The sequence below is a fragment of the Watersipora subatra genome, chromosome 1, assembly GCF_963576615.1.
Source record: "Watersipora subatra chromosome 1, tzWatSuba1.1, whole genome shotgun sequence".
In the NCBI taxonomy this organism is placed as follows: domain Eukaryota; kingdom Metazoa; phylum Bryozoa; class Gymnolaemata; order Cheilostomatida; family Watersiporidae; genus Watersipora; species Watersipora subatra.
In genome coordinates, this window is record NC_088708.1 from 15,286,163 (window position 1) to 15,314,132 (window position 27,970).

Sequence of the window (27,970 nt, forward strand, 5' to 3'; positions counted from 1 at the left end):
AACACCAGTTGTACCTGTACGCAAATCTACAACAGGTCAAGCTGCAGGGAAGATCAGAGTATGTGGAGACTACTCCAAGACTATCAATAATCAGCTAGAAACACATAGGAAACCTATCCCACTACCAGAAGATCTAATCAGAAAACTAGGTGGAGGCTATTGCTACACAAAGATTGATTTAGCAGATGCCTACAATCAAATATTGTTGGCACCAGAAAGTCAACGACGACTAGCACTATCAACACACCGAGGAGTACTACTACAGAAGAGGTTGCCCTTTGGCATAAGCTCAGCACCAGGGTATTTTCAAGAAATCATGGAGCAACTGACACAAGACCTCCCAGGAGTAGCAGTATACCTAGATGATATACTAGTGAGTGGAGCCAATGCAGAGAGCCATCTACAAAACTTACGTCGACTTCTTCAAAGATTAGAAGAAAGAGGGCTCAGATGTAGAAAAGACAAGTGCTGTTTTGCTCAACCGACAGTAGAGTATCTGGGACACAAACTCACTTCAAAGGGAATCACTAAAGGAAAGAAGGCAGATGCAGTACAACAGATGCCAGTCCCAACAGACTTAACTCAGCTAAGATCTTTCTTAGGAGCTACACAATTCTACAGCAAGTTCATACCCAATCTGTCACAACTCACAGGACCATTGCATAAACTGACACGCAAAGGAGAGACCTGGAAGTGGGGCACTGAACAAGAAAAGAGCTTCAACAAACTGAAAGATATGCTATCAACTGATAGTGTCTTAGCACACTTCAACCCAGATCTTGACATTGGAATCTCATGTGATGCTTCAGAAACTGGACTGGGAGCTGTACTATTTCATCGTTATCCTGATGGAAGTGAGAGACCAATAGCCAATGTTTCAAAAACACTGACCAGCACACAGAGGAAATATGGACAAATACAAAAAGAAGCTCTCTCAATCATATTTGCTCTAAAGAAGTATCACCATTACCTGTATGGTCGACGGTTTATCTTGGTAACTGACCACAGACCTCTTCTCACACTTCTAGGACCTACCAAAGGAGTTCCAACTCTAGCAGCCAACAGACTAGCAAGATGGGCACTGGTACTAAATCAGTATGACTTCACCATAGAATACAGATCTACCCAGCATCATCAAAATGCAGATGTCCTCTCAAGACTGCCAGTTGGACCTGATAAAGAGTTTGATGCAAGAGAAGATGAGGATGATGTTGATACAGTATGCACTATTCACACTATTGAACAACTCAGACCAAGATACTCAACAGAAGAAGATCAAGACCCTGGAGATAAACCTGATATAACAGAGGAGACAAAACTGCAACTACCAGCCCCTACAACTGTAACAGAGCAACCTCCGTCTAGAAAAAGACCACGCAACCCTCGTCTACCTGATGGAGATGAGTATAGCAGAGACAAACCCCGAAGGTCTAAGAGAACCAGAAAGAACCTTTAGCTTAGTGAGGAGGTGTCATGCAAGTGCCAAGTATTATTGGTACTTTGCCAACAAACATTATGCTTATTAGCTAAAGCTTTATACAAGCTAATATTATATAGTACTGTAGCTATTAATAATGCTTGTAGCTTTTTACAAAGCTTTTCTATGACCAAACATATAAATACTTGGGTTTTCTGTTATCAAATCAGTTGTCTCTGGAGTGTGCAATAAACCACATTTCTCTAATTTAATACTCTATTTGATTGCTTCTGTGCAGAAACATAACACTTTACATAGCAAGGGAGCAGTGTAACGTTATTGAGTGATGGTTCCTTTACTCAATCAAGGAACTCCATCTATATCTAGCATTTGTATCATTTCACATTGCCGCTTATCATGTCCATTCATCCTCATTGGGTCTGCTTCTTTTTCTCTTAATCCTTATTTTAACCAATTTTGTCATGTTGTCTTCTAATGTCATCATCCTCTACATATTTCCAAACATTCAAATTCATACTGAACATATGCTGCAGAGCTTACAGATTAATAAAAAAACAATATAGGTTAGTACATAAATATAGTTTTTTTTAACTATATAAATATAGTTTAAAAAATTGAAACAGACGTAAAGCAGTAAGTAAAGTTTCGTGAAAATCTACAAAGTTTGGTAGAACTGAAACTACATTGCATAGTGGAAAGAGAAACTCAGTTATGATGGAAGAATGCCATTTTTTGGGCATGTTAATAAAAAGTTTATGGTGTAAGACGAATCGAAAACGCTTGAAAAAGGTAGTTTTCTAAATTTGAAATGGATTAAAATTTGTCACTTTTCATAAATTCGTTATTGTAGTTCTGATGTTTGTACTCCTAATATTATGTCAGCAAAATTGTGATACCTTAATATATACCTTGATATAAATTAACTTACTTATCCAATTTTTATTTACAACAATAATTTCAAATTGGAGTGGTGCTTTGACCTAATCTTAGTATGCTACCCTGACAACAGCAATTATAACAAAATAACAATCATGTCATTTGTGAGTCTATAAATTGAGGACACTATTTGATAACCCTACAATAGTGATGCTCAACCCGTGGCTTAAACGGGGCCCTACCTTAAAAATAGTTCTGTTCAATCTAAATGTGTACATAACTTTCACTTTGTAGCTGATATTTTATTCATACTCTTTACACATTATGTGCTAATCAGTGATGATTACAAACAAGCACTGGCTTGATTTGTAATTACACAAGTTGATTTCATGTCTTTTTTGTCTTTTTCTTGAATGGTTCAAGATTAATCAATTAATCTTGAATGGTGCAAGATTAATCAATTAATCTTGAATGGTGCAAGATTAATCAATAGGAATGTCTATGATCACTGAACGAAGAATGGGAAGAGTTATTCAATTTTTTTCTGTAAGAAATCTAGAAGTGTAAAAATGGCAACAAAAATTATCAAATATCAAAGAAACTTGCTAGTCACATGAAGCCCTCCTCCATGCCTCACATGATCATGGAAATACTTTTCGTGAAGAGGGAGGTTATGAGCATCAGACTTTTCTGAACCAACTTCTACAAACATCAGAGACATTGAAACACTAGCATCGAACATTAAAGATTAAATCACACTACGTAGATAGGAGTTGGAACATTTCAATATTGCTTTTGATAGATCCGGTGATGTCGATGACACAGGTCAACTAAGTATGTTCAACAGAGGTGTAGACAAAGGCTTCGACATAATTGATGATTCTGCTGGTTTAAGCCCATGGAAGCTAAAACAACAGGTCAGGATATCTTTAAACAGACTGGATACCATTGGAAAAAATATTAATCGAGACGTTTGCGCAAAGCTGAAGGAGTATACAATCGCGAATGCAATGAATTCAGATACTGCTATCGAGCCACTACCATACCACTAGATCCTTCAGCAGAAAATCGTAATGAGTAAGAATAGTTTGGTCAGCATCAAGCCTGTAATGGATGTCAGCTTAGCAGCCAGAAGTTTCAGGCCTTCCTGAAGTTGATGCTGAAGGTGATAATGTGTTCAGTTCATCGGCAGCCGTCTTACAAAGTTTCTGGAAACTGCTCAGTTTAACACATACAATCCGTGCAAGAGTAAGGCATGTGATTACCTCCCAGATGAAACATGGCTAAATTATTTTCCATTACTGTTTGATCCAACTCAGCATTTGTGACAGCACAAGAGGTTTCCAAAGCTTTCTATATGGGCGTAACCATGTCAACCATATGTTAACTTTCAGTGAAAAACATAGTCTGTAGTAAAAGCATCTACATAGGGATGATTTTACCTGGTTTTCATACATGAGAAGTAGACAATGCACGAGGTAAAAATTACACTACAAGTAGTTCTTGCATGATATCTGTACAAAATTTGATGCTTTTTGACAGCACCATGTTTGCTTTAACTCACTTGCAAGACTCTCTAGCTTCAGCTTTTCCTAGTCTACAGATGCTTCTAGTATTTTTCCTGCTGATGTCCATCTTGAACTTATTGATTCTCAAATGATAGTGGTTTGAAAATGAACTTTGATAGCGTCACATTAGAACATTTCTACTAAGATTACTTGTTAAAACATTTGCTAAAATATGGCAAAGGAAACAGCTTGCCATATTGGTACAACATACCTCTGTGTGAACAAGTCATTAGTAAAATGAAATTTACCAAGTTTAAAGTCAAATCAAAGTTGATGGATGAGCATCTCATGATCTGCCTCTGCGTTGCTACCAAGAATTCAGCTGGACATTCAAGAAGTTGTTTCAAACTCGGTGTTAACACCCACTGAACACTTTTCCACTGCACGTTCACACAAAAATGTTGCTATAGGTTAATAAAATTTCACTTTTATTCAAAGTTTCTTTAATCACGCAGTTTTCATGAATACTTGTTTGCTAATTACATTGCGCTTCATCACCGAGTCATGTGTGTTGTGGTTTATTAATTATACAGTGTTTTTAGTATAACTGCTGGCTCAAACCTCATTGGTAAATTTACTTTTCAGCCCACCTCAGAAATAATTTGATCACTTCTGCCTATACCCCTCATTTGTTAATGTACATCTATATTTATGCAGCAAAATTTGTATAAATTGTACCTTCAGGTGAATTCAGGAATATTGGGGCATATTTCAACTGACCCCACATCAATTTTGAGAGGCAGTAAACTCCTGAATTCAACACACACATAGCAAAGCTAGGTTTCTATTTAAAGCATGCATATCAAACAAAACTAACTGCTACGTAATGGAACGTAAATGTGATCAGTGAAATGTCAATTTAATCTAAGCAAATTAGGTGTGCTGTCAATATGAATGCACGTGAAATCCAACAACAAAAAAGATACCTTCTACACTGGCGCAATGCTACTTGAAAAGGCATTAAATGGGAAAGCCATAAAAAGCAACACAGACCTCTACCCAAGTGTTATTATCAGTTTATTGACTGACATAAAATGAAAATGTTTCTATCCATAATAAAAAAACAAAATGTATATGCGGATGAGCAGATAAGACTATATACAACTGTAGCAAAAGAACTCTCAATATAAAAGTTACTATAGCTGAAAATTGTAAGCTATAACAGAATACAGAAATAGTGATAATTTGTAAATCATTAAGCATTTTCTTCATTACACATATTTCACCTAGCCTGTGGAAGAGATATTATGATGGGCTGCAGGTGACTGTCCCGTCTCTAGTACTGCTACAGCCTGCTGCACTCCGCTAAGATATGCCCCAGTGACAATATTGCAGTGGCTGCGGATGCATGCCTAAAAGAAGCAGATGATCAGAATTTTAAATAATGGAAGAACAACTGAAATCAGCCAGATACACTTGTCAAAACCCGTTTAAACTTAACGAGCCTTTGATATGATCACTATGTTATAAATTATAATGTAATGCAAATAGGCAAAGCTGCCTTCTTCCTTTTTAAAATGTAAAAAATTATTTGAAGGGTAACAGCAACTAATGAATTTATAGTGAAAAATTAACATAAAAAATAAATCTTTGCAAAATGGATGATAACGCAGGACAATTGACTTGATCATCAATATGCACAAACTTACATGTATTTGTGAGGGTTTCACAAACTTCATGAGAAACCAACTTTTTCATAGTTTAATTGATGCTATGACAAGTTTCAGGTAGTAAGCTGCTAGTTTTAATTGCACCCCTAATAATGGTGGGATTTGCATTTAAAAAACAGATACAGAGACGAATATGGAGGTTAGATGAAATAATATAAAACAATCAGCAGTTGTTAAATGTGTAATTACATGTAATGCTGGTGAAAGATTTTGGAACAACATGATGGTAAGGCCGTTCAAGGCTGCTTCTCTTTAAATGGTAAAAGCCTTTGTAAAGGACACGTTGAGATTTGTAAGTGTAAGGCAGTACCTCGCCAGCAAAGTAAATCTTATTGTTGATAGGTTCTTGTATGTGGTCGTAGCATTGATTATCGACTCCAACTGGAAGGTACACTCTGGATAAACCTATGTGTCTATCGTTCATCCAGCTGCTCACTGAGGTCGTCATGGGCCCTGGCGCATTCTACCGCAGACAAGTACATGACTATGCAGGTATACTTCAGTTTGCGTAGTATACACAGGATGATGTCCCATTCTTTATGATACACTAGTATAATCATCATTATAGAAAAAGATAAATAAATCGACTCCCATAAGTGAGCTCAACTCTAACATGAAAACTGCAGTATAAGCAACATTCATATAACAGTTACTAAATTTGTATACTGCATTCATGAAATATAAGAATACGCAAAAAAATTTTTTACAAATATCATCACGCAAATCTAGAAATAGCAACTGATGGGCACGCGTTGACATTGACGCCACATGTTCACATAAACCACTGGCCGTATAACAATATCACATGTTTATACATCACATTGAGCCTATGTCAATATCATGTGTTCATTTGAACCACTGGGCAAATAACAAGTAACATTTTTATATAAACTACAGAGCACATGATTATATAAGATGCGTAAATAAACCATTGGGCGCATATTGATATCACATATTGATATCACATGTTGATATCACATGTTGATATCACATGTTGATATCACATGTTTATATAAACCTTTGGGCATCTGTTTTTGGAGCGACATCAATGTTTTCACACTACGTGCAGTCATGCAATATCAAAAATACTCCACTAAAATACACCAATATTTTATCTAACACATTTTATGTCTGTTTTACAAAAACTGAATCACTTACAGGAAATATTTTTCTGACCATTTCCAAGCAAGCATCGCTGAGGGCAGCTTCTCTCTCTGCATGATTCAGCGAGGTGTACTTGGCAAGTTTCTCATCAGCCACATAAATGGTCAGCACATGCCCTGTGTTGCTGGACATCTAATAGCACAGGAGAGAGATACACAGGAGAGAGGTACTCAATCTCACGCATGAATGACTGAATCATCCAGTCTGTGGTAACATATAAGTTGGAAGGTTTTGAAAGGACAAAATATGAAGTTTCCAACATTGCAGCGGCAAGCGCCCATCTGCTAAAGGCTGATGGGAGCGTGGTTTGAATTTTTTGGAAATCTTCCTGTCAGCGCAAGGAGAAATCAATTTTATAAATGTGTCATAATGATAACAGTAGTATGACGTTAACAGAAAGCAGTCTTTTAATAATTCACTGTGCAATGAACATCATATAGCCATATATGCCTCCAATACACTCTATAACATTTAATTGGAGTTACTATCTCCGTGAGAATAGCATCTTGTTCAAAGTTTTGGTGGCAGAATGCTAAGGTAAAGCCATAATTATTGCATTATTTGTAAAATCATGTTTATTCATGATTCGTAAATATGTAGAGATGTTAGAAAGACTCTTTTAAATAAGGTATAATGGTAGCTGACCGCTGCAACTTGATGAAAGCGTATGAAGTTAAGGAGCTCCATTTTAATTCAAATTTTTGTACATAACAATTAACTGTTCCATATCTAGTGGCTTTGAAATGCAATTATTAATGCTTAGTGAACCTTAGTAATCACACCAACTTTAAATATCGATAAGAACGATTTTACTTGCCGATTGTTAAAAACATGAGGTCAATTGCATCCATTGCAAACTATCTTTTACTTATATTATTATATTTAGAGATTAGAACAAGTATCAAAATACAATACTAGTAGACTTCTATAATAAACCATGACTAAATTAAATTTAGACTAAAACTTTTGTAGATACTGGAAACTTATAAAGCGCATATACCTTATGTCATATATGTCTGACCCAAAGGAAATCCTCCCAGCTTAAACAATGACAATGGAAATATACTTAATGGGAAATTGTATTCACCAATAATAAATAATAAATTAACTAATTAATCCTGCTAAAAAGCCTTGACATCACCAAGATTTAAGGTTTTTTCCAAAAACTCTTTTTCCTTTTTGAGTGATTCAATGCTAATAAACGATGTGAAGACGCAACCAGGGAATGTAAATAAAAAACCAGTTTTTAACCGTGATGCGAATGATTTATAAATAATACTTTATTTTAGATTGATTTTATATTTGTATTTTTTATGTTTTATTGCAACCAATGATATACAGCCCCAAAGGATAGGCAACGGCTATCATATGGGCGGGGTTTAATGATCGAGCTCTGTTGGGATTGTGCTAGCCTGGGTTTCGGAGCTAACATAATTCTCGCGGGGCGGTCGCGTTGCCTTGTTAGGTTTTTGAAAACACGACTCGCTGTTATCGTTTCGTTAACTCATTCAGTCAGTAGACCCCACGGTTCATAATAGCAAACCTTGAATTTCTACAATGTAGGAGTAATACCTAACTAAAATAATGGATCCATGCAGAAATAAAACATTTCAAATTACCTACTTTTACTAATTTTGAATCCGGTAAAGGTCGTAGTATATGCTTAAAGTTGAATGTAATTTACCCAAAATTACCCGAACAACAGCCTTTTTTCCCTAGTTTTTGATTAATATTTTGCCACCCTTAATATAAAATGACAAAGTCTTTCATCTTTGTCACATTGTTTTACCTGGCCAATAAGATGGGATGGCAGGCAAAGCTGTGCAGTGTAGTTTTCATACTCAAAATCTAAATATAAAACTGAATTTGGGCTATTTTACGATTGTGAAATGGCACGAATGCTTGTGAATGGCAACTGGCTAATCATAACGGTGACAATACTGGGATACTATATTTATATGACAACAAAATGAAACCAACAGATAAGTAAAATAACCACTATAGTTCATAATATTTGTAAATTTACAAGGGGTTTTATTCAGCATATTTGTTTGTTCGGGTGCCGTGTTCAGGTTCATCCCAATAGAGCGCAATCATTAAGCCCCGGCCATATGATAGCCGTCGGCTATCCTTGGGGGCTGTATATCATTGTTGCAACCATCCCAGAGCAGTAACACATGTGATTTTATTGGTTTAGCAGTATTGATTGAATATCATGGTTTTATCAGTAATGCTACAGTACAATATACATGTGTAAAATAAATAAAAAAGGCTACAGAAATTTGATGTCATTTGACATAAACTACACAGTAAATGCATTCTATTTAAAACTAAACCACGCATTGCTACATGTTAACCTATACAGTGGAACCTCGGTTCTCGAACATAATCTGTTTCAGAAGGTTGTTCGAAAACCGAGTTGTTCATGATCCAAAATAATTATTCCCATTAGAATTAATGTATGTAAATTTTAATCCGTTCCAAGCTGAGATAACAACTTCAGTAAAGCAAATTTTTAACATTTTACACCATGAACTGTACTATATACTATAAATAGAAACGGGTAGATATAGATCGTGTTTATTTTTAAAAAAGATTTCTTATCTATGATGATGAAAACAAAAAACAAAAAGTAAACATTTCATATGTTTTGCTCTTAAAACATCAAAAACATTCTACGTTAAAATACAATACAATAAATTGTAGAAAATAATAACGAAACAGCGAAAAATACAACAGATCAGTTACATCAAAAATCGTGTGAAAAAGAAAATATAAACAGCAATGGCACGTTTACTTCAAATCTTAGGAGGAGAATCCTCCCCCAAAACAATTTAGGGTAACTCGGCTGGAGGAGTTGTCTCTATAGCAAATCTCTTCGGTAGAGGGGCGTCATCCCAGAGGGTTCCTTCCTTTTTGTAAAGAATTTATGAAGCATAACTTACTCCCTTTGTTAACGAATGTTTCCATGCTGTTTCCGGAGCTGTTCCGAACGTTTAATTAATGCGCATGCTCCAGTTTGGTCAAGAACTGAATTTATGTTCGAGATCCGAGACGAACTAATCTCAATTCTCAACCAAATTGGTCGAGAAACCAAGGTTCCACTGTATATATAAATCTCAGGGTTTGTGTGGTGTCTGTCTTCTGTTTGTCATTTGTCTGTCCAGTTATAGTGATAAAGTCATAGCAACAAAAAATCACCTTTGTACTGGATTGGAACTCATGACATTCAAACCCCAAATCTGCTAACAAGCACGCGTAACCACAAGGTTAAACCGTTCTTATCATTATCATGGCTCCTATCATATACTGTATATCCTCCTATCTGTATATCTAAATGTGCACTTTTTATTATTAATTAATATTACCTTTTGTGGTTTCTTTTAATTTTTAAAGCTAATTTTTTCTTACCATTATCTATTTTCATAATTTGTAATTTTCAAAAGTGCCGTTTCAATTTCAAATGCGCCGTAACGCGACTACTTCCGGCTTTTCCTAAGGTTCGATCGTTAAATCTGTAAAGGCTAAATACTTTTCTTGTAGACAATTGTATTATCTCAAGTAAAAATTGCCTCTACATTTCTCTCCGTTCGGTCACACAAAGTATCGGACAAAGACAGTACAATATCTCATTTTTACGTTTGTACCAGTATTGAGAGGTATCAGTATCATCCATCAAAACTTTGTATACGAGGTTCTGCAGCGGCAGTAACCTTTTTTATACACACATTTCTATGCACTCATTGTTATTAGTAATTCTTAATTCGGCATATTGATGATTTTTATTTCGTTTTTTCAGTTCGCATTAATTATATCATTACTAAATCATTTTTCACTTTAATCATAGCAAAAGAGACTAGTGAGCCATTACTTGCTAATTACTTCACATTTAAACACCTTTACAGTTGTTTTATTTTTTCCCTTATATTATTTGAACTGCACAAAACACTTTTATCATGATATGAAGTTCGAAAGTTAGAATGGTAACTATTGTTATATGTTAAATAAAAATAAATTTTCTGTCCAGACTTTTTTACCTGGGCAACGCCAGGCATGCATCTAGTCTCAGCATAAAAATGAAATCCTAATGGAGAGTTACTAACTATATTTATATTAAAGAAGCAGACAACTTTTAACAGAACTGGAAACTCACATCATATATCAGGTGTCCAGGACATTCGGGGTCTGAGAGAATGCTCAGTGATGTGAAGATCCTTGCTCCATGCATTTTCGGTGACCAAAACTTCTTTTTGAAGTGCATGACTACCTAAATGACACGTAATCGCAATCAGACAAGCATTGTGCATCTCTGCTACTCTTAACCATGATCACATGACAAATTCTCATAAGACACGTCATAATGGCCAAATACACACAATCAGTTTATAATTTCTATTTGATTTATGCAGTGCTTAGCTACTGGCTTGATATATTTAATGTTTGGAACATTTTAGAATGTACTTCGAGTCCAACGAGTATTAAACATACCAGCTACTGTAAAGCACGCTTACTGAGCAACCAACAGCTGAAAATGCAAGGCAAAACCCTATAGAGTGAATTTGTGTGACATAACTTTAATTCTCAGTCTATTAAATTGCTATCAAAAGTACAAGGGCTTAACATGAAAGAAAAAATAATTTGTGTGACAAAGAAGCATTCCAAGGCTACAAAATATCTCCTCTTATTCATTTCGTGTAACATACATTTCCATGGCAACCTATCCTACCAAATTATAAAATTTATTTTTATATGGGCACATTTAACCATTTGGGCATCACTGAGTGCTCAAGTCAAGTCACTCACTTTCTCCAATTTCCCAAACTTGATAGAGTTAAGAGCTTTCTGTTTCTTATCAGGTAAGGGTGGATAAAACTGGATTAGATTACTCCGAATAACTGCAGCAGACGGTGTAACAATAACCTATAATAAAAGCAAGCAGTCAAGTACATCACACAACACAAATAAACACATAAATATGCTCAAATGCAGATAATCTCTCAAAGCATGAAAATTTTAGAATTAGAGGGTAGAGCAATGAAGTGTATGCAATTATGAGCCGATGTGATAACTTGACAGTAAGTATGCCTTACATCGAGTCACGCCTTGCAGTAGCTTTTTTTGCACTCGATATTAAGCTGCAAGTACCCTATGTCAAACAGAACAATCCAAATGCTTTCATTACTTGTATTGCGACTGAAATATTAAGCCTATAACTTTCCCATAAGCAATCAAATGCTAATAAATATACAGAGAGGTTAACTACCTTTTTACAGCTGTATGAAGTTCCATCTGAGCACCAGATATTTATGACATCAGTTTCATAATGGATTCGTTCTACCTATACAACATACATTGGTAAGAATAAACAGCTGGTATACTGAGAGAATGACTAGAAATTTACATGCCAGGATTACAACACGTACCCACACGACTCGTCAGTGCAAACATAAGAGCTAATTAAAAAAACCAGCACAAGTTTTTCGTTCAAAGGAAACCTGTTTATTATATTCAACAGCAAAACCAGCAGCCATCTTTGTAAGTACAGCTCCAATTCCCTGCTTTAAAATGAAAGATGGGCCTCCAAATTGTGGGTATTCTTCGTGAGCATTCCAGAATCTGGCAGACAAATCAGAGAGGTTTGTGCCTAATGTGACTGAAAGAGTTTGAAAGTGTACACCAAGCAACTGTTCTTCTTCCTGCAAAACAATATGACAGGATTCGGACTGGAGAGGCAAAAGTATGGGCAGGAGGGTGGCTGCATGACAGTTATATGACAGCTAGGATGTGACAAACGACACACACCAGTAAACATGTAACAGCAAGTACACGACAGAATACAGAGAACGGAATATGACTTGGGTTTTTAACATAAAACCAGCAATAAAACAGAGAGTAGAGCATATAGGAGTCTCTAAAGTACCGGAGAAAGGCGGTCCTCCTCATCTTCCTCATTGAGTTTCTCATTTATCTCCTTCGCCTTTGCTACAAATCAACAGACCTATCGATGATAATGATTATTTACATAACTATAGATAAAGAAAGAAGGAGATGAGAATGCACAATAGCCGAGTTGAGATTTTTTAACAAGCATATTAACAGTGTATTTATACATGTTCAACAGTTTTGACGCTTTGTGTGAAACGAAAGAGCTAGAGCTTCTCAGAATTCACAATTCTACAATGTGGTTAAACAATGACTAATATTAATGACTTAATAAGAATGTTAATGTTATTATTTATGTTGTTACTAGCAATAATATTAATAACATTAATAATTATTTTCCAAAAAATATTCGGCCTTAGACAAATGTCATTACATTGAAATACAAATGTGCAAAGCTATTTTGAGAAAAACAACTCCAGTTTACAACAAAGGAAAAACAACTCCAGTTTACAACAAAGGAACAACAACTCCAGATTACAACAAAGGAAAAGTCAGGTATCCTGACTAAAGAGCTCATTAATGGTAACCAAAATTTTACCTTTAAAAGAAACATCCAAAGGAGGGGTTGGGCCATGAGCCCACTCGTACATGAGATCCAAAATTTCCAGGTATCTGTTCTCAGCCTTTCTCAAGCTATCTGCACTAACTGCCTTGTTCTGCTTACCGAGCACTGTTAGATTTGAGAGTGGAAACTCCTGGACAACCAGCTTTGACTGCAACAACAGTACGCACACAGCTCAGTGAAATATAAATATTTATCAAGTAGCAAACGAGCCAAGAAGTAAACGTTAAACAGTATAAAACTTAAAAACATGTAAAAGCTGAAATGTTTAAAAACGTGGAAAAAATTTTGTTTACACTTAATGGTGAGTGTGATAATAGAATTTCACAATTTTCAACATGGAACAATTTTACACCCTTTCATGTGTTTTTGGTCCCAAAGAGTATCGATGAGATATCGATTAGATCAATAATAAATACATTGTATTTCATTTAATTCATTTAAATGCTTAAAAACGCAAAGACAAATACTTTAAGTAATTACGTACAACATTAAACTAAATTATACGTATTAAACTAAATAAATATAGTAACTTTTCATAAAAAGGTTTTTCGTCACATTACCCAATTTGTCAATTTGCCTCTCACAGATGAATTGAGGTGTAGGCTTGCCAATTCATTAGATAAATAGCAAATAGATAGAGGTGCCAATTCAGGAGATAGACAGCGTATAGGTAGAGGTAATGATAGCTTAATTTAGATCAGGTGAAGCTTAAATTAACATCACTAATTTATATATCTTTATGCCTTTATTTTTATGTTTGATGTTTACTATTTTGTAAATTTTATTTTTAATTTTCGTAGCCAGTCTCCCCAATTTCACCAGTTTAGAACTTTTTTCACTTTCACTTTCTTCCTCAGTGTAACTATGAGTGAGAGAGCATTTTTGATGAATAATCTGAAGATGTTTGCTCAAGTGTTTTCACTACCTGTTGCTTTAATTCTAAAAGCAACAGGTAGTGGAATTGCCTCCCTTTTTTCCCACTACTGCCACTCAGACTAGTCTTATAATAGAAAAGGAAGGTATAAAGCACCGTGTAACGTTATTTAAGAACTGGAGAACTATGTGAAGGAACCGGCATAGATATGTACCGACTTACTAAACTGCGATGTTATGAGAAATGTTGAACGCCAAATGTTAAAAATAATTTGATATGTCAAGAATAATATTCACACAAACATTATTTAGCGGCATGTCGAAAAACTCATGTTGAGATGATCATAAGTCAAAGATGGACTCTACAGTATATCAAAAACAGCACAGATGAGAGTGTACACATGCACTCCATAATTTAAAAAACTTTTCTTTACTTTTCTTTTTCACACAGGTTCGTCACTGGATCAAACTGATGTAGTCTTACTGTAATCTAAATGCTCAATCTTTGTAGCTACAATTTGCATAACGGCATGACGCGAAGAGCCGAGAGAAGCAACAGCATCACAGCGCCTATCAACCTTTCCAGGCTAATATAAACTTAAATAATCATACAATACCTGCCTAGCCATGAGAGCTATAGGGTTGTTGATGGAGCCACTGATTATATCAGGTCCAAGTGTGAGTAAGGAGCCGTTGGAGAGTCTTGTGACGTGAACTCTACCACCGAGACGATCTTTTGCTTCCAAGACCGCCACCTACAGCAATCTCATATCAGTGAAGACCAGAACAAAAGTTTAGTGGCTGTGGTTATTATAGTATTATTATACTAGCTGTGCTACCCGGCGTAGCCCGGGTAATAAAAAAGTCTTTGGACAGAAAATTTATTTGTATTCAACATATAACAACACTTCCCATTCTAACTTTCAAACTACATATCATGAGAGAAGTGTTTTGTGTAGTTGAAATAAATTAAAAGAAAAATAAAAACAACTGTAAAGGTTTTAAAACTTTGTCAAACAACTGTAACTTTCAAGCTATTAGCCTGGCACATTGCCAATGGAAAATTCCAGTAAGCGAGTTAATGACAGTAAGCTATGACGTTATGTCAGCATTGCCCAGCTACGCTATTCTAATAATAACTATAGCTGGAGGAACATACATACATACTTTGAGAAATATATATACAGTGAAACATGGATAACTCGCCCTCGGATATAGCGAACACATGGCTAACTCGAAAGGATTTGCTTGGTCCGTTCCCACGCAATGATAAATGGCTCTATATAACTCGAACTCAACACTGTTAATTCGAACTGTTTTTTGCCCAACGGCTACTGAAACGGTTGCTATCGCTTTAGAAAATCACTTTATTCCTAGCCATAGAGGTAAACCTCAACTTTTCGTAATTCATAAGCGTCGTTATTACCTCCATCGGCAAAATATTTTTGTCAACGACTTTTCTAAAGGTTTGGTGAAATTTGATTTATACTGCTATACGATGAATAGCACGGGCTAGCCGGGTCACGCGCGCAAGGATTTTCGCCACGCACATACAAAACAAAAACAGCATGTTGTTTTGTTTTGTATTTGCGTGGCGAAAATCCTTGAGTGCGTGACCCGGCTAGCCCGTGATGAATAGTTTTCCGACGTTGATTCCGTGTTGAATCAACGTCGGAATGTTGAATGTTTAAAATGTCTTAAAAATTGTTGTAATTAAACGTATACGTTGTCTTAGCTAAAAAAAAACTATTCATCGTTTGACCTAAACACAGAATACGTGTGTACATTCAATAAGTATCCATTCAAAAAGCGTGAGTGATATACAATGTACCGTAAAACCTCGTAAAACTTTTAATTGAACTGCCTCTGAGTGTTGCTCTTAATGAATCCCAGGTAAAGTAAGGTAATCTTTGCATAAACTTCAAGAAAAATCGGCAAAATTGATCGTGGGTAAAACGCTCAAAAGAAAAAGATGTCGTTTCTTTTGAGCATTTCAGCAACGACCAAGTTTTGCCAATGTCAATCTAAAAAACGTCCTGGCAATAACATCACCTCAAACAACAAACCAATCTCAAGTGATAGAAAAATCTCTATACTTTTTGATAAAAACGTTTTAAACTTTACATTAGAAGCATTTAATTTGAAACAAGCCATTTGTGCTTTTGGTTTATATTATAGTTTGTATATGTACATGTATCTACTAATAAATAAGTAAATACATGGACTTGTGACAGTGCTCTGATAACTTGAACGCTCTGATAATTCGAACACTTTTGCTTGGTCCCTCGAAGTTTGAGTTATCCGAGTTTCGCTGTATATAGATAGAAAGCTAGCTGTTCGCAGCATTTCAACAGTTTCAATAGGTAAGAACATGTAGGCAACTATACGGCAATAAAATATTTCAATGAGGTTATTTTAATGTTTAATTGAAGATTTTAATGAGGAAGACAGCAGGGCTAATACAATTTTGTCAATGTATAAGGGGCCATATTAACATAAAACTTACGAATACGAGTACAACTATAAAAACAGTAAAGCTTTATAGATTGGCATCCAGAAAGGTGGATCCATAAGTATGGAGCATATCAGCAATCAGTGGGTGGAAATTGACAAACCTGAATGCCATGTTTATAGAGATGCTGTGCAGCTGCCAATCCCGCTGTACCAGCTCCAATAATGACAACTGGTCCAACATTGTGCTACAATCATACAACCCAGTTACAAAGTTAAGTTACCTGATAGAAATAGATCTTTATACTTTGAACACTAATCGTCAATTCTATTTGCACAGCTACCGCTACAGCATTATATCTGTAAAATTATTTTAGAAACCAAAGCTGCATATAGAGTACATAGTATAAAATATAGAGAGTACTTAACTGTTAGTTAATCGCTACAGATCTGTTTCAGGCAGACAAACGTCTGCTCTTATCAGGACGTAGCCTGATTACCTGATTACCTGGATAACCTGATTACCTGATAACCCGGATAACCTGAATACCTGAATAACCTGATAACCCGGATAACCTGACTACCTGAATAACCTGAATAACCTGATAACCCGGATAACCTGATTACCTGAATAACCTGATTACCTGGATAATCTGATTGAGAGTTAATTATAGTTAATCACCGCAGTGATTAATTATATTTATGCTGTATGTATATGGTATATATGAACCAAATACATACAGTTAGTATAACAAAAATCTTAACAAAAGAAAACTTTACATTAAAAACAGAATTTACCTCTTGTCACCTGAACTGCGCAATTGCACGAAACAGATTTGCAGTGACCTTTAGCTAAGTATCTTTTCCTTACTAATATTATTGTTATTATATACTGTATATCATGCAGTAAATACAATACAAAAATTATTTGACACCAACTGTGCGTCAACCTCAATTCAGAAGGAGTGTGATTTAAAAAAAAATTAAAACCCTAAGTTAAAAGACACCCTTGCAACCAGCATTCTTATTTTCAAACATAATGTGCAGAGAAATGACTGAGTAGAGGTGAAAACAAACTAAAAGAGTTATCATAAATGAAAGAAAATATGACAATGATATAGACAATAATATAGAGACAGTGTTATAGTCATAGATGAACATTAGATTCACCTAGCGACAGCAAGTAATAAAACAAGAATTATCAATCCCATTCCACATTTAAGACGTGTCAATATTTGAAACATGTGGATGCCAAAAACTAATTTTAATACTAGCGGTATACATTATACTCACATTAAGGTGGAAGTTATTTTTATAGAAAAAGTTGAACGACAAATGACAAATGGCAAATGGCATTCCCATTCTTCTCACTTTCATAGTGAGAAGTGAGATAGTGAGAAATATTCTAACTCTCATAGCTAAGCATTAGTAACAGTATAACAATACCAACAGCGATGGCAGCTGAATGAAGATGTTATAATTGATTAGGATTTAATAGTACTACAAATATAGCCACTCGCTCAAGTCGTTTGGTTGGTAAAATCCATCACATAGTACCAAAACCATAAAAAATGTAATAGCTACAACAGATTATTCCATAAACTAAAAAACTTTAACCATAGTATACTTTACCCATAGACCTATTAACTTTAATTAAAATTAATTAAACTATTAACTATTGTATAGTTAATAGGTCTATGACTTTACCTAACAATCTCCTGCTATTGAGCATTTAAAAAGCATTAACGGGTCAATTTGGATGCTTCTGGCCCCCAACAATGGCAGTAGTGCAAATAAAAAAAGGTTCTCTGCTATTAAAGCCCAATAGCCAGGAAAAACAAGAAAATAAAATAAAATTTAACAATTTATGATAACACCAATAGTGTTACTAAGCCATCTATATATATAGCTACTGATAATCTTACGAACTACTAGAAATCGAATATTCCAAACATGGTTACTGCAAGCATTTGTCAGGAATATACCAGATGCATCCTTCATTCCTTCCTTAACCTACATGGGCGACAAAAAGAAAATGAACATTTTCGCATCTGACCTTGCGTGAGAAGACTGCAGGAGGAGGGTGAGGGAGTAGACCAACATTAATCACACTCTTCATTGTCAGAAAGGTTATGATTCTCTCAAGGTCAATAAGACATCGTACCCTCACCAGGCCTCGACATATTACGATATGTCTGCACTTGTCAAGTGTCAGCCATTCCTACAAATCCAGAAAAGCGTTATGTTTTCTATTCGACAAAGAGACTAGTTAGCCCAAGGTTTATTGTAAATACACTATGCTTTACATCTGAAATGGCTTGGAAAAATTATTCTTTTACATAATTAGCTTTTTATGCAAAACGTTAGGAATCATTAGAGGTCGGTACGAAAAGCCTTAATTCAGTTCACACATATAAGTAACTAACTAGAACCTAGAGTGTATGTAACTGAAATGTTTAGCCGGCGACCCGCTGGCGTATACTGATGACAGAAGAATGAGTGAAGATATTAAAAACTGAATTACCATGATTCCCAATGTTTGAATGGTAACTATATGGTCACCTTTACCAGGTGTATTAAACTAGTTAAAAGGAATTAGGACACCGGTCACTCATATCACTCAGTATCCTTTAATAATGAGACAATCAATGACTGAAGGAAGGCTTTCATGCGTGCTCACCGAATTGTTCTTGGCCCAATAGGCAACAACGAGGTTGCGTAAGCATAGATACATCTGCTGAGCACTAAAATAAGAGGTAACTTTAGCACCAGATTGTGAATAGAGTTTGTGACACAAGAAGGTCAGCAGCAAAAATGAAAGATGAGAACAAGCAACTTATAATTAGGATGCGCAGGTGAGAGAGAAGCTGTCACCATCACCAACCATGCAAACTCCCCAAATTCAACCGTTTCATCAAAATCCATGACATCAGGTCGTACACTGAGGGCATAACAGCTACTAGGAGATTCATGAAAAGGTCTGCTGAAGTAGTCGCCACCTGCAATCAAAGATGCACTGCCCTTAAACGATATCAGTCACTTTAAAAAGTTCACTTACAAACCTACACATGAAACGAATATTAGTGATGAACAAATGTGTTTAGGATTCCTATGATAATGCAACTTTTCAACTTTATATCCATGTTTGTATTATAGCAAGGTAACTTCATACTGTAAGAAGAACACATATCCTAGTGAGCTTAACATCAGTCAAAAATAGATTTAGCCAATTTTGAAGAAATAGTAATAAGGCCATTCTTCTAGAACGAAATACTCACAGTGTTCAGCAGTTGTCTTCTCCGTAGCCGACATTCCAACTGCATCAGGATAGTAAGCTTTAAGATAGACTTCAGCCGGTGATTGCGTCAGATATGGAGGGTACAATAGGGTGTTGATCCAATAAGGTTGCTTAGCTGCTTCGACTCTCTACCAGACCGAAACAATATAGAATATCAAATATATAGAATATCAATAAGAAATGTCAAACAAAGCAGAATTTAGCTTAAGGCAGGGTATTATAGACAAGTGATATTTGATGTATATGCATCTCAAACATGATAGCATGATCTATAATAACATTCATACCAAAGATCTTGTGACTATAGTTACATCTATTAATAACCTCCAAATGGATAACAAAGTGAATAAAACTTATGAAAAGTGTCTCTCCAATGTCACAGATGAAGACTAATAGCCACCTTGTCTTCAACTTCATCACAAGATGATGTGCAGATGAACTGCTGAGTCAGGTCCTTGTTGAGAGCAAAGTACCTTCCCATCTCTCTCCACTTGCTGCACCTGATGCACTGTATCCAATAGGGAAGCACCTGGTCACCGATGAAGGTAGCTATTGTAGGTTCAGATCTGGCATTCGCGGTCCAGACTTTCTTCCATTTATAGTAGTCACCATAACCAACGTTCTGGCTGTACAATAGGATCTCAGGCTATGGGAAGCGCTTTGAGCATAATATAATAATAGAGAATTGCCTTTAAACCATCGCATGGAAAACAAAAAAAATTGGCCATCGACGTTAAGAGATGTCAAAAACACGGTTATAGAAAAGCTATCGCACCTTTTTGTGTAGAATTCAACGCAGATGTTACAGACGTGCTCACCGAGCGATAAATGAGTCCAAGGATGGTTACTTCTATCAGGTTGTTCCTCTCGGTTAATGCATCTATAAAGCAAAGCAAGACGACAATAAGAGCCCACTCTGTCTCTCAACAACAAACAAGGCATTAAGGCCATCTGCAGGAAGGCTGTTATGACAAGTCATTCCAAGGCTTAAAAAACTACGTGCCGGTCTGCATAAAAACTCGCACTTGGAGAATCATTATGCGAATTGAGCACACAAAAATGAAGTCTCTGATACATTTCAAACACAGAATATCTCTGCGGAGTAAAAAATCAGCAGCTTTCTATTTTCTAAAGCTAGTATATGCATTATAGCACACAACAGTTATTCAAACTACATGTAGTTTATTGATTAAGTACAAGGTTTAAAATGCTGTAAGCAAGAAAGGGAATGCTAGTACATGAGTGGTGGATGCTACCATAACATTGGTACAGTGCCAGGCTATAAACCTTGACAGACCCACGTTATGGAAGCGCAAGATTTAATACGTATGACTTTTATATAGTGTCTACGACCAGTCTGCAGAAAGGCTCCATTGAATGCTACATAACACTTTATTGGATATTAGATTAGGAATCAAAATTTGGAGATTTTTGGTTTTTTAGTGTAGTGAAATTTTGAGGAATTATGTAATATGGCGTTAACGTGTAACAGTTGCAATGCTTGCGGATTACTATTATTTACATACTCTTGACATTAAAACCAGCTGAAATAATTTGTTAACTAAAATTTGTTGTTCACATTCTGCTCTTTATTGCACTAAAGGAAAGTGTGGCTTCCTTTACGTATAAATACAATAAAATTAGATAATTTGATAAACATCTGCTAGGCAAGACTGAGAAGCTCTTTTGATGCCAGCTGCAGCTACAAATACTATAACACGCTAGTACGCTGGCGGAGCTTTGCGCCGTTAGAGATTGTCATGCGTAATAATTATTATATCCATAGTTATTCCATAATGTAGCAAGTTATTACTTGAGTGTATTTACTTGAGTTATTGTTTATATGCCTGTTAGCAATGGTAGGCTTATATATGGCTTATACAGGTATATGTTTTTAATTATTACCATATGAAAGGCAGTTTGTTTTACTGAGTATCATATTAGACTGAATTAGTCCAGTTCAGAATACTGTGGCAATACAAAGGAACAAAATGACTTACTGATCACACACCTCCAAAACACAGGTCAGTTCATCTGTTGGGCAATCAACTCTCTCGCACAGAGATCTTGTATCCTTGTCTTCACTGCGTATAGTAGAAACAAATATTCAAGCCTACCTTAGCATACCCATATGCTTCTATTGGGCCACATTTAGGTAAAACAATTCGTTAATACCATGTTGTTAAACAGTCTTTTATGTAGAATCACCAAATTTCAAGCTACACTATTTGAAAGATCAGTTTTTTGTAACTGGTTAAAATGTATGAGCGTATTTCGACATGGCTAAAAAAATAACTAGTTTGGACCAGCTGATCGATATGCAAATTGTACATTATTGTATAGGGCTGCTGACCTATGAATTAATAGAGTTCAAACTTCTTTAACCAGTACAGAACAGTATTTGAAGAACCAACCATTAGATATCTGAACTTCTTACTGTTTTGCTATACATGCTCTTATGACATAATGTGTAGGCAGCAGTAGAAATGCGTAGTAGCAACATTTGAAAGCAACATTTCAGATATTGTAGACAAGTGGAAGCAAATCTAAAATTAGTTTCAACAAATCGAAATGTTAAAAGATATACTGTACTACATAGTTTGTGATATTCTAATGTCAACCTCCTTTGTCATTGCCATTTAGAGCAGTTAGAACATGACTGCTCCAGTATTAATAAAAAATAACTGATAATTGTCAGTAAAACTCATTTTATATTGTAAAATGAAGACACCAAGTTTAAGTCAAAGATGCAACAAATCTGTCGAACTTAATTTGACAATTTCCTAAATATGTGGAATTCACTGCGTGAGCCATAATAGCAACAGAAAATGAACAAAACTATCTGAAGACATTGCAACAGTTGCATTCGGTGGTGATGAAATCTGGCACAAACTCTCATAAATGCAGTAACTATGCTATAGTTAGTGAAGAAATACAGGAATTATAGAGATAGTCAACCTTTTCGACAAACTTGAGTCGGACTTAGATTCCCCGACTGATTTCTCTCGTTTTGCTTTCTTTTGGGCACTTGCCATTACTGACGAGCTGGCAGTATTCAGTCAGACGAACCTACAAAAGTAGTCGCCGTTAGCCAAAAAACTAAATAAAAGTCCATTAGCAAGCTTAGCCGGACAACTAGTAACAATGCTACATTATGAGCGCAAGATCCCATAAAGCAAAAGATTGATGAATTTATGCATCATCGCTATGGCTATTGAACCCTCAGCACAAACATAAGCACAGTTATGAACATTATGTATGAAGTATAACCCTAAACTAATGCTATGTATCAATAACAGAATAAGACTTGATAGAAGCCAGTCTCTATGAATTATTATACTTGAAAATGAGGAAAAATCTCATTTGTTGGCTTATAAAAATGCTCTGTTTTAAAACTGGTGTGTCAATCTACTTGCAGTACGCATACCCCTTCATCTAATTGGTCCAAGCGTACCTCGCAATTTGCAATCAAACTAATAGTAGTAAATGTTCTCATAAATGATGACAGTTCTACAAGGTAATTGCAAGTATTCAAAACCTGGGCAAAACTAGAATACCATTCCACAGTATAGTCCTCATTGATCAATAGCCTGAAAAACTATACACTGACATAATCTTCTTACATGTTTGTGTAGGATTTACATTATGTTAAAGGCACAACTCGAGCATTTCAACCACATTTCAATTTGTCCAAACCAAATTTAAAAGTGTCTTCATTGTTTTTTAGTTCACACAATAGATAATGCAAATATTGCCAACTCAAAATCTTTGTGTCTGCCCATTCAATACGTTATTTACTGAACTAGCGGCATTTCTAGTCGTACTGTAGTAAAATGACAATGTAATCTAAATGGCAGCAAAAATTAAATTGATGAAAAATTTTAGAAAGTCAAAAATCATTAGATGAACATGGTGGTTTGAGAGCGCAAAAATGGCAGATTGCTGGTTGATAGCATCAGTATTTCTATTTAGCCTCAAAGAACCCAAAGAAACTAATAGCCAAGGATTTCTGATAGTAAATGAAATTATGAATAAATGACAACTCCCAATTATGTTTGCATACAATTTGCTAATATTCAGATATGATAACACCCTATTGAGTCGATAATGACATGTGACCATTACTCGAAACACAGTAGTGCTTATGTTTAGGGCATCCAGCAAGAAGCATTGTGCACGTTTCACTGAGGGTTGCTGTTTGACAACCTTGTGGTGCTAATGCATGGAAATATATAAACCTATTTGAATGTAGACAGAAAATTGCACTGTGACATCATTGGAGCAGAATGAAGCTTTAACAAATGCTTACTGGATCAGCGTTCACTGTTAATAACATAAAAAGTACATGTACATAAATTAGCATTGAGACGGTGTTCAAGACTTAGTTACTTATCAATGACACATTAAAACTGTAGGATATTGATATGTGCGGTTATCAAAAGACTGAGTTTTTTTTTAAATATTTTTGTATTTTGTAAATTTACAATTTTGTACACCTCAATTTTCTAAATTGAGGTGTACAAAAATAACTAGTGCCATAAAGACTCTGGTGCCATAAAGACTCTAGTGCCATAAAGACTCTAGTGCCATAAAGACTCTAGTGCCATAAAGACACTAGTGCCATAAAGACTTTAGTGCCATAAAGAGCAGAATGTAATTGAGTAAATTTTGTACCTCAATTTTGTAAATTGAGGTACAAGAAATTAAAGAATGGCTTGTGGTTTATTAGACAAAGATTTCCATCTTTTTGTTGGTTACATGATACTTAAAAAAGACATGGATCTAGTATGGAACATTTTGTGATATCTGATAATTAAGAGAAACTGAATTATCGTCAACTGTCAACATCTTCATGAACCTAGTATGGCAAAACCTCAAAGTAGTACAACTTGGTGGATATTAATTTGCTAACAGCACAGCAAAATGAAAGAAACATCCTGCTTCGACTGCGAGAACTTATCAGAGCAACAATTCCACACGTCGTAAAACCTTCAAAGTGAGTGCATTAAAAAGATTCAACTCTATGTTGATGGCATGACCCCTAAATAAGGCACAGAAATTTAGCATAAGAAATGTTATGGCATTTAAAGCCTTGTCAATAGATGGCACTATTGGGTAATGAGGATAACATGAAAACTCATGTGTACACGCGGGCAAAGATCAGGTTCATAATCGAATGAAGAATACTTTTCCTCGGTATCCATTACCATTTTCGGCTCTGCTGTTTCATCATTCAATTAAATGCAGCTATTTGCAAAAAAAACTTTTACTATGCGCTATAACATGTTCAAAGATACTGCAACAGCTACTCATGTAATAATTTCACTTCATAACCATTCTGTATACTTGACACTGTATGGCTATGAATGCGCTTCAGATTAAGCATTGCAATTTACCTACACGAAAATATATGTACGTGTTTGCCCGCATGTATACACTTTTATGTGCAGATATAAGCAATACCTAATCTGGAAAGCAATCATAGACATATGGTGTCAATTGCATGGAATGGTTACACAGAGAAATAATTTTATGAGAAACAGCGGTGCGTATCTACGAATATCATGTGATGTTTGTAGTATATGAAAGGTTTTTTTCGCACAAATGGTGACATTTAATCGTAATAGATACTGAGCAAAAAACTTCTACATTTGACTATGAAACTTATTGTAAAAATTTCTGTGAGAGTGTAGTTTAACAGTATCATGAAGTAAATTTTCCGGTCAGACAGACAGAGTTTTCATCTTCATATAGCAAATATAAATAAATAAATGAATTTGCTTTACATATTCACTGCAGCCTAAAATACATTGTGGTTGATAAAACATGTGGTTTGATTAAATTGTGGTTTGATAAAACGAAAAACAAATTGAGTGACAATAAACTTCTTTTTTCTATCAACCTGAGTCATATTATATCACAATTCCAATACCTTGAAAATAAACAGAGGTACATAATACCTCCAAATTCCTTAGCATTGAGCACTTGAACAATGCTAGCTTTGATAACAACGCAATCATAATCAGAACAAGAAGCAATTTTAGTATCATGATTGCTTAGAAAAAGGTTTTCAGGGAGAAATGCTTTAATCACACACAACTATTTGCAGTCCATCGACACGGCTGAATAGCAAATTTCACTTGAACAATACAAGTCATGAGATATATCACATTATCCGATTGGTGGCTTTTTTGAAACCTTTTTGAATTTAAACTTTTTTCAGCGTGCTATCATATACGTGGATAAAAAAGTTAAGTCAGTGTACTTCCAGAGTAGGGATGTTACACCAAACAACATTAAATGATCTTTAAAAAACTGCTATGCAGCTGCGTATTACAGCAACACATACAATTAATTCTAAATTCGTAATGTCTACAACTTAGATAATTCTGCCTCATGAAATAGCAAAATAACTATATGATTGTGATGTGTTTAAAAACTTTATTGAGAAAGACTATCATGCAAATGGTTCAAGGTACTGTTATTTGTACACCAACTAAGAATTGCATACAGCATACTAGTTCTCACAGTAGAACAATATTAATACAAATAAAAGTTATTAGCAAAACCTTCGTGTGACATCGTGTGTCAAGTTTAACTTTTGATGTAGTAAAGTATAGGAGTGCTACATCAACCACAATGTATATGTTTCTAGACAAACATCAACAGTTATCGTTAACATCATAATACCATGTAAACTAGTGAATGTTACAAATGACTACTACATATTGCTGTTACAAATTACTAGACAAATGTTACGTGTTCAATGTGATAAAAACTGAATCATGAGAATTGGGTAAACGAAGAGCAACATTACAAGCTTGATTTGATTAAAAAAGTAAAAAGTCTGAGTCAGCTCCATGTTTCATTTATATCTTCGACATTTGGTTTGGTGTTGGCTTGTTAACAAGTTGAGATACCAGTTTTTTCAAACACAAAACTAACATTACACAACCAAACAGCATGTCTCCTGGTAGTTCACAATCATAAACCTGATAACATTGAGACATTATTAATTCATGCCTTGTGAATATTTTAGATTGTATGTTTGAATTTGAACAGTTTAAACCTAAAAAGTCGTTCAGCTATACTAGGGCCACTAGGTGAAGCTGAACAACTACTAGTTTATGATTATGTTGATAATTTTGCTACTTGACTGTAATAAAAAAATGCAACTCTGGTATTTATCTTGTAACTGCCAGTAGTATCACAATAGTAGCAAACTAATGTTGGCATTAGTGGTACTTGTTAAAAATTGACTTTTACTGAATGTTGAAGATGTCTTCAGCTGCTAATTCTTGGCCGCAGTGGCCAGAAATAGTAGCTGAAGACTTCTCTTTGTGCATTCTGTTAGTGGATTTATTTTATCAGTTATCCAGACATGTTATTCAAGGTGTTTTGGTAGAGCTTTTTAACAACTCTAACTTCATTGATGATTAGCTGCGTGATGTGTTAATTTCCTTTCATCACTGCCTCCACGTACATGGTATGATAGTATCAAACTTCATATTTCTAAGCTCATTCTGATATGCATGTAAAAGCTTAAAATTTCCACATCCATCACATACGTTACATCATTGATGTATCTTTTTCAAGAAATATTTGCCAGGTTCCATGTTACTAAAATAAGCTGACGCCTCAAAATCTATAGGGTTGATTCTTTACTAAACTGGAAATCACCAGTTTGCATCATGGCAGTGTCAATTGCTATGTTCAGTATGTTGAATGTAGTGCGTACATACATGAAAACCTTGACACTCACGCTTAGCGAGTCACAGGCTCAGCAAGAAGGTAGCGAACCTACAAATTATCGTAGCAGCGTGAAAAAGGCTAGCTAACTTAGTAGATGAAATGCGGTACACAACATTGTTGCCTTTATTTGCTTTTCTTAAACCTTTGCAATTATATTTTTCTGAAAGAGGCGTTTGAAGATCTAGTAAGTCGGCCGTTAACAAATATTTGCGGATAAGGTCGTCTCAATTAACGCTGCCGACAGACTAAACAGAAACCGCGAGTGTAATCGGTGAGCGTTCAAAAACAACGTAGCACGTGTTCTATAAAAGTTTTTATAAACAATAGAATAATTTACATACTCGTACATGTGTACATGCGACATATATACAT

At 35.3% G+C, this 27,970-nt stretch overlaps 1 protein-coding gene across 4 annotated transcripts; it reads right to left on the bottom strand.

The window, feature by feature from the left end:
• Positions 1-4,882: 4,882 nt before the first annotated feature.
• On the bottom strand, positions 4,883-27,621 carry LOC137405553 (lysine-specific histone demethylase 2-like). Of its 4 annotated transcripts, none has more exons than XM_068091837.1 (20): positions 27,609-27,621; positions 22,805-22,915; positions 21,847-21,930; positions 20,622-20,726; positions 20,247-20,472; positions 19,827-19,974; positions 19,433-19,547; positions 19,229-19,292; positions 18,605-18,769; positions 16,713-16,796; positions 14,715-14,852; positions 13,198-13,372; positions 12,637-12,698; positions 12,212-12,412; positions 11,980-12,054; positions 11,520-11,636; positions 10,870-10,983; positions 6,711-6,848; positions 5,863-6,015; positions 4,883-5,234 (listed from the first exon to the last, which is right to left on the bottom strand). In XM_068091837.1, exons 2-20 carry the CDS (start codon positions 22,879-22,881, stop codon positions 5,109-5,111), a joined length of 2,367 nt encoding a protein of 788 aa, XP_067947938.1. In that variant the 5' UTR covers positions 22,882-22,915; positions 27,609-27,621; the 3' UTR covers positions 4,883-5,108. The 4 variants fall into 4 exon arrangements, with proteins under 4 accessions (XP_067947938.1, XP_067947954.1, XP_067947946.1 ...); XM_068091853.1 differs by having other exon boundaries at positions 16,713-16,783; positions 18,592-18,769; XM_068091845.1 differs by lacking the exon at positions 27,609-27,621 and having other exon boundaries at positions 22,805-22,927.
• Positions 27,622-27,970: the final 349 nt, after the last annotated feature.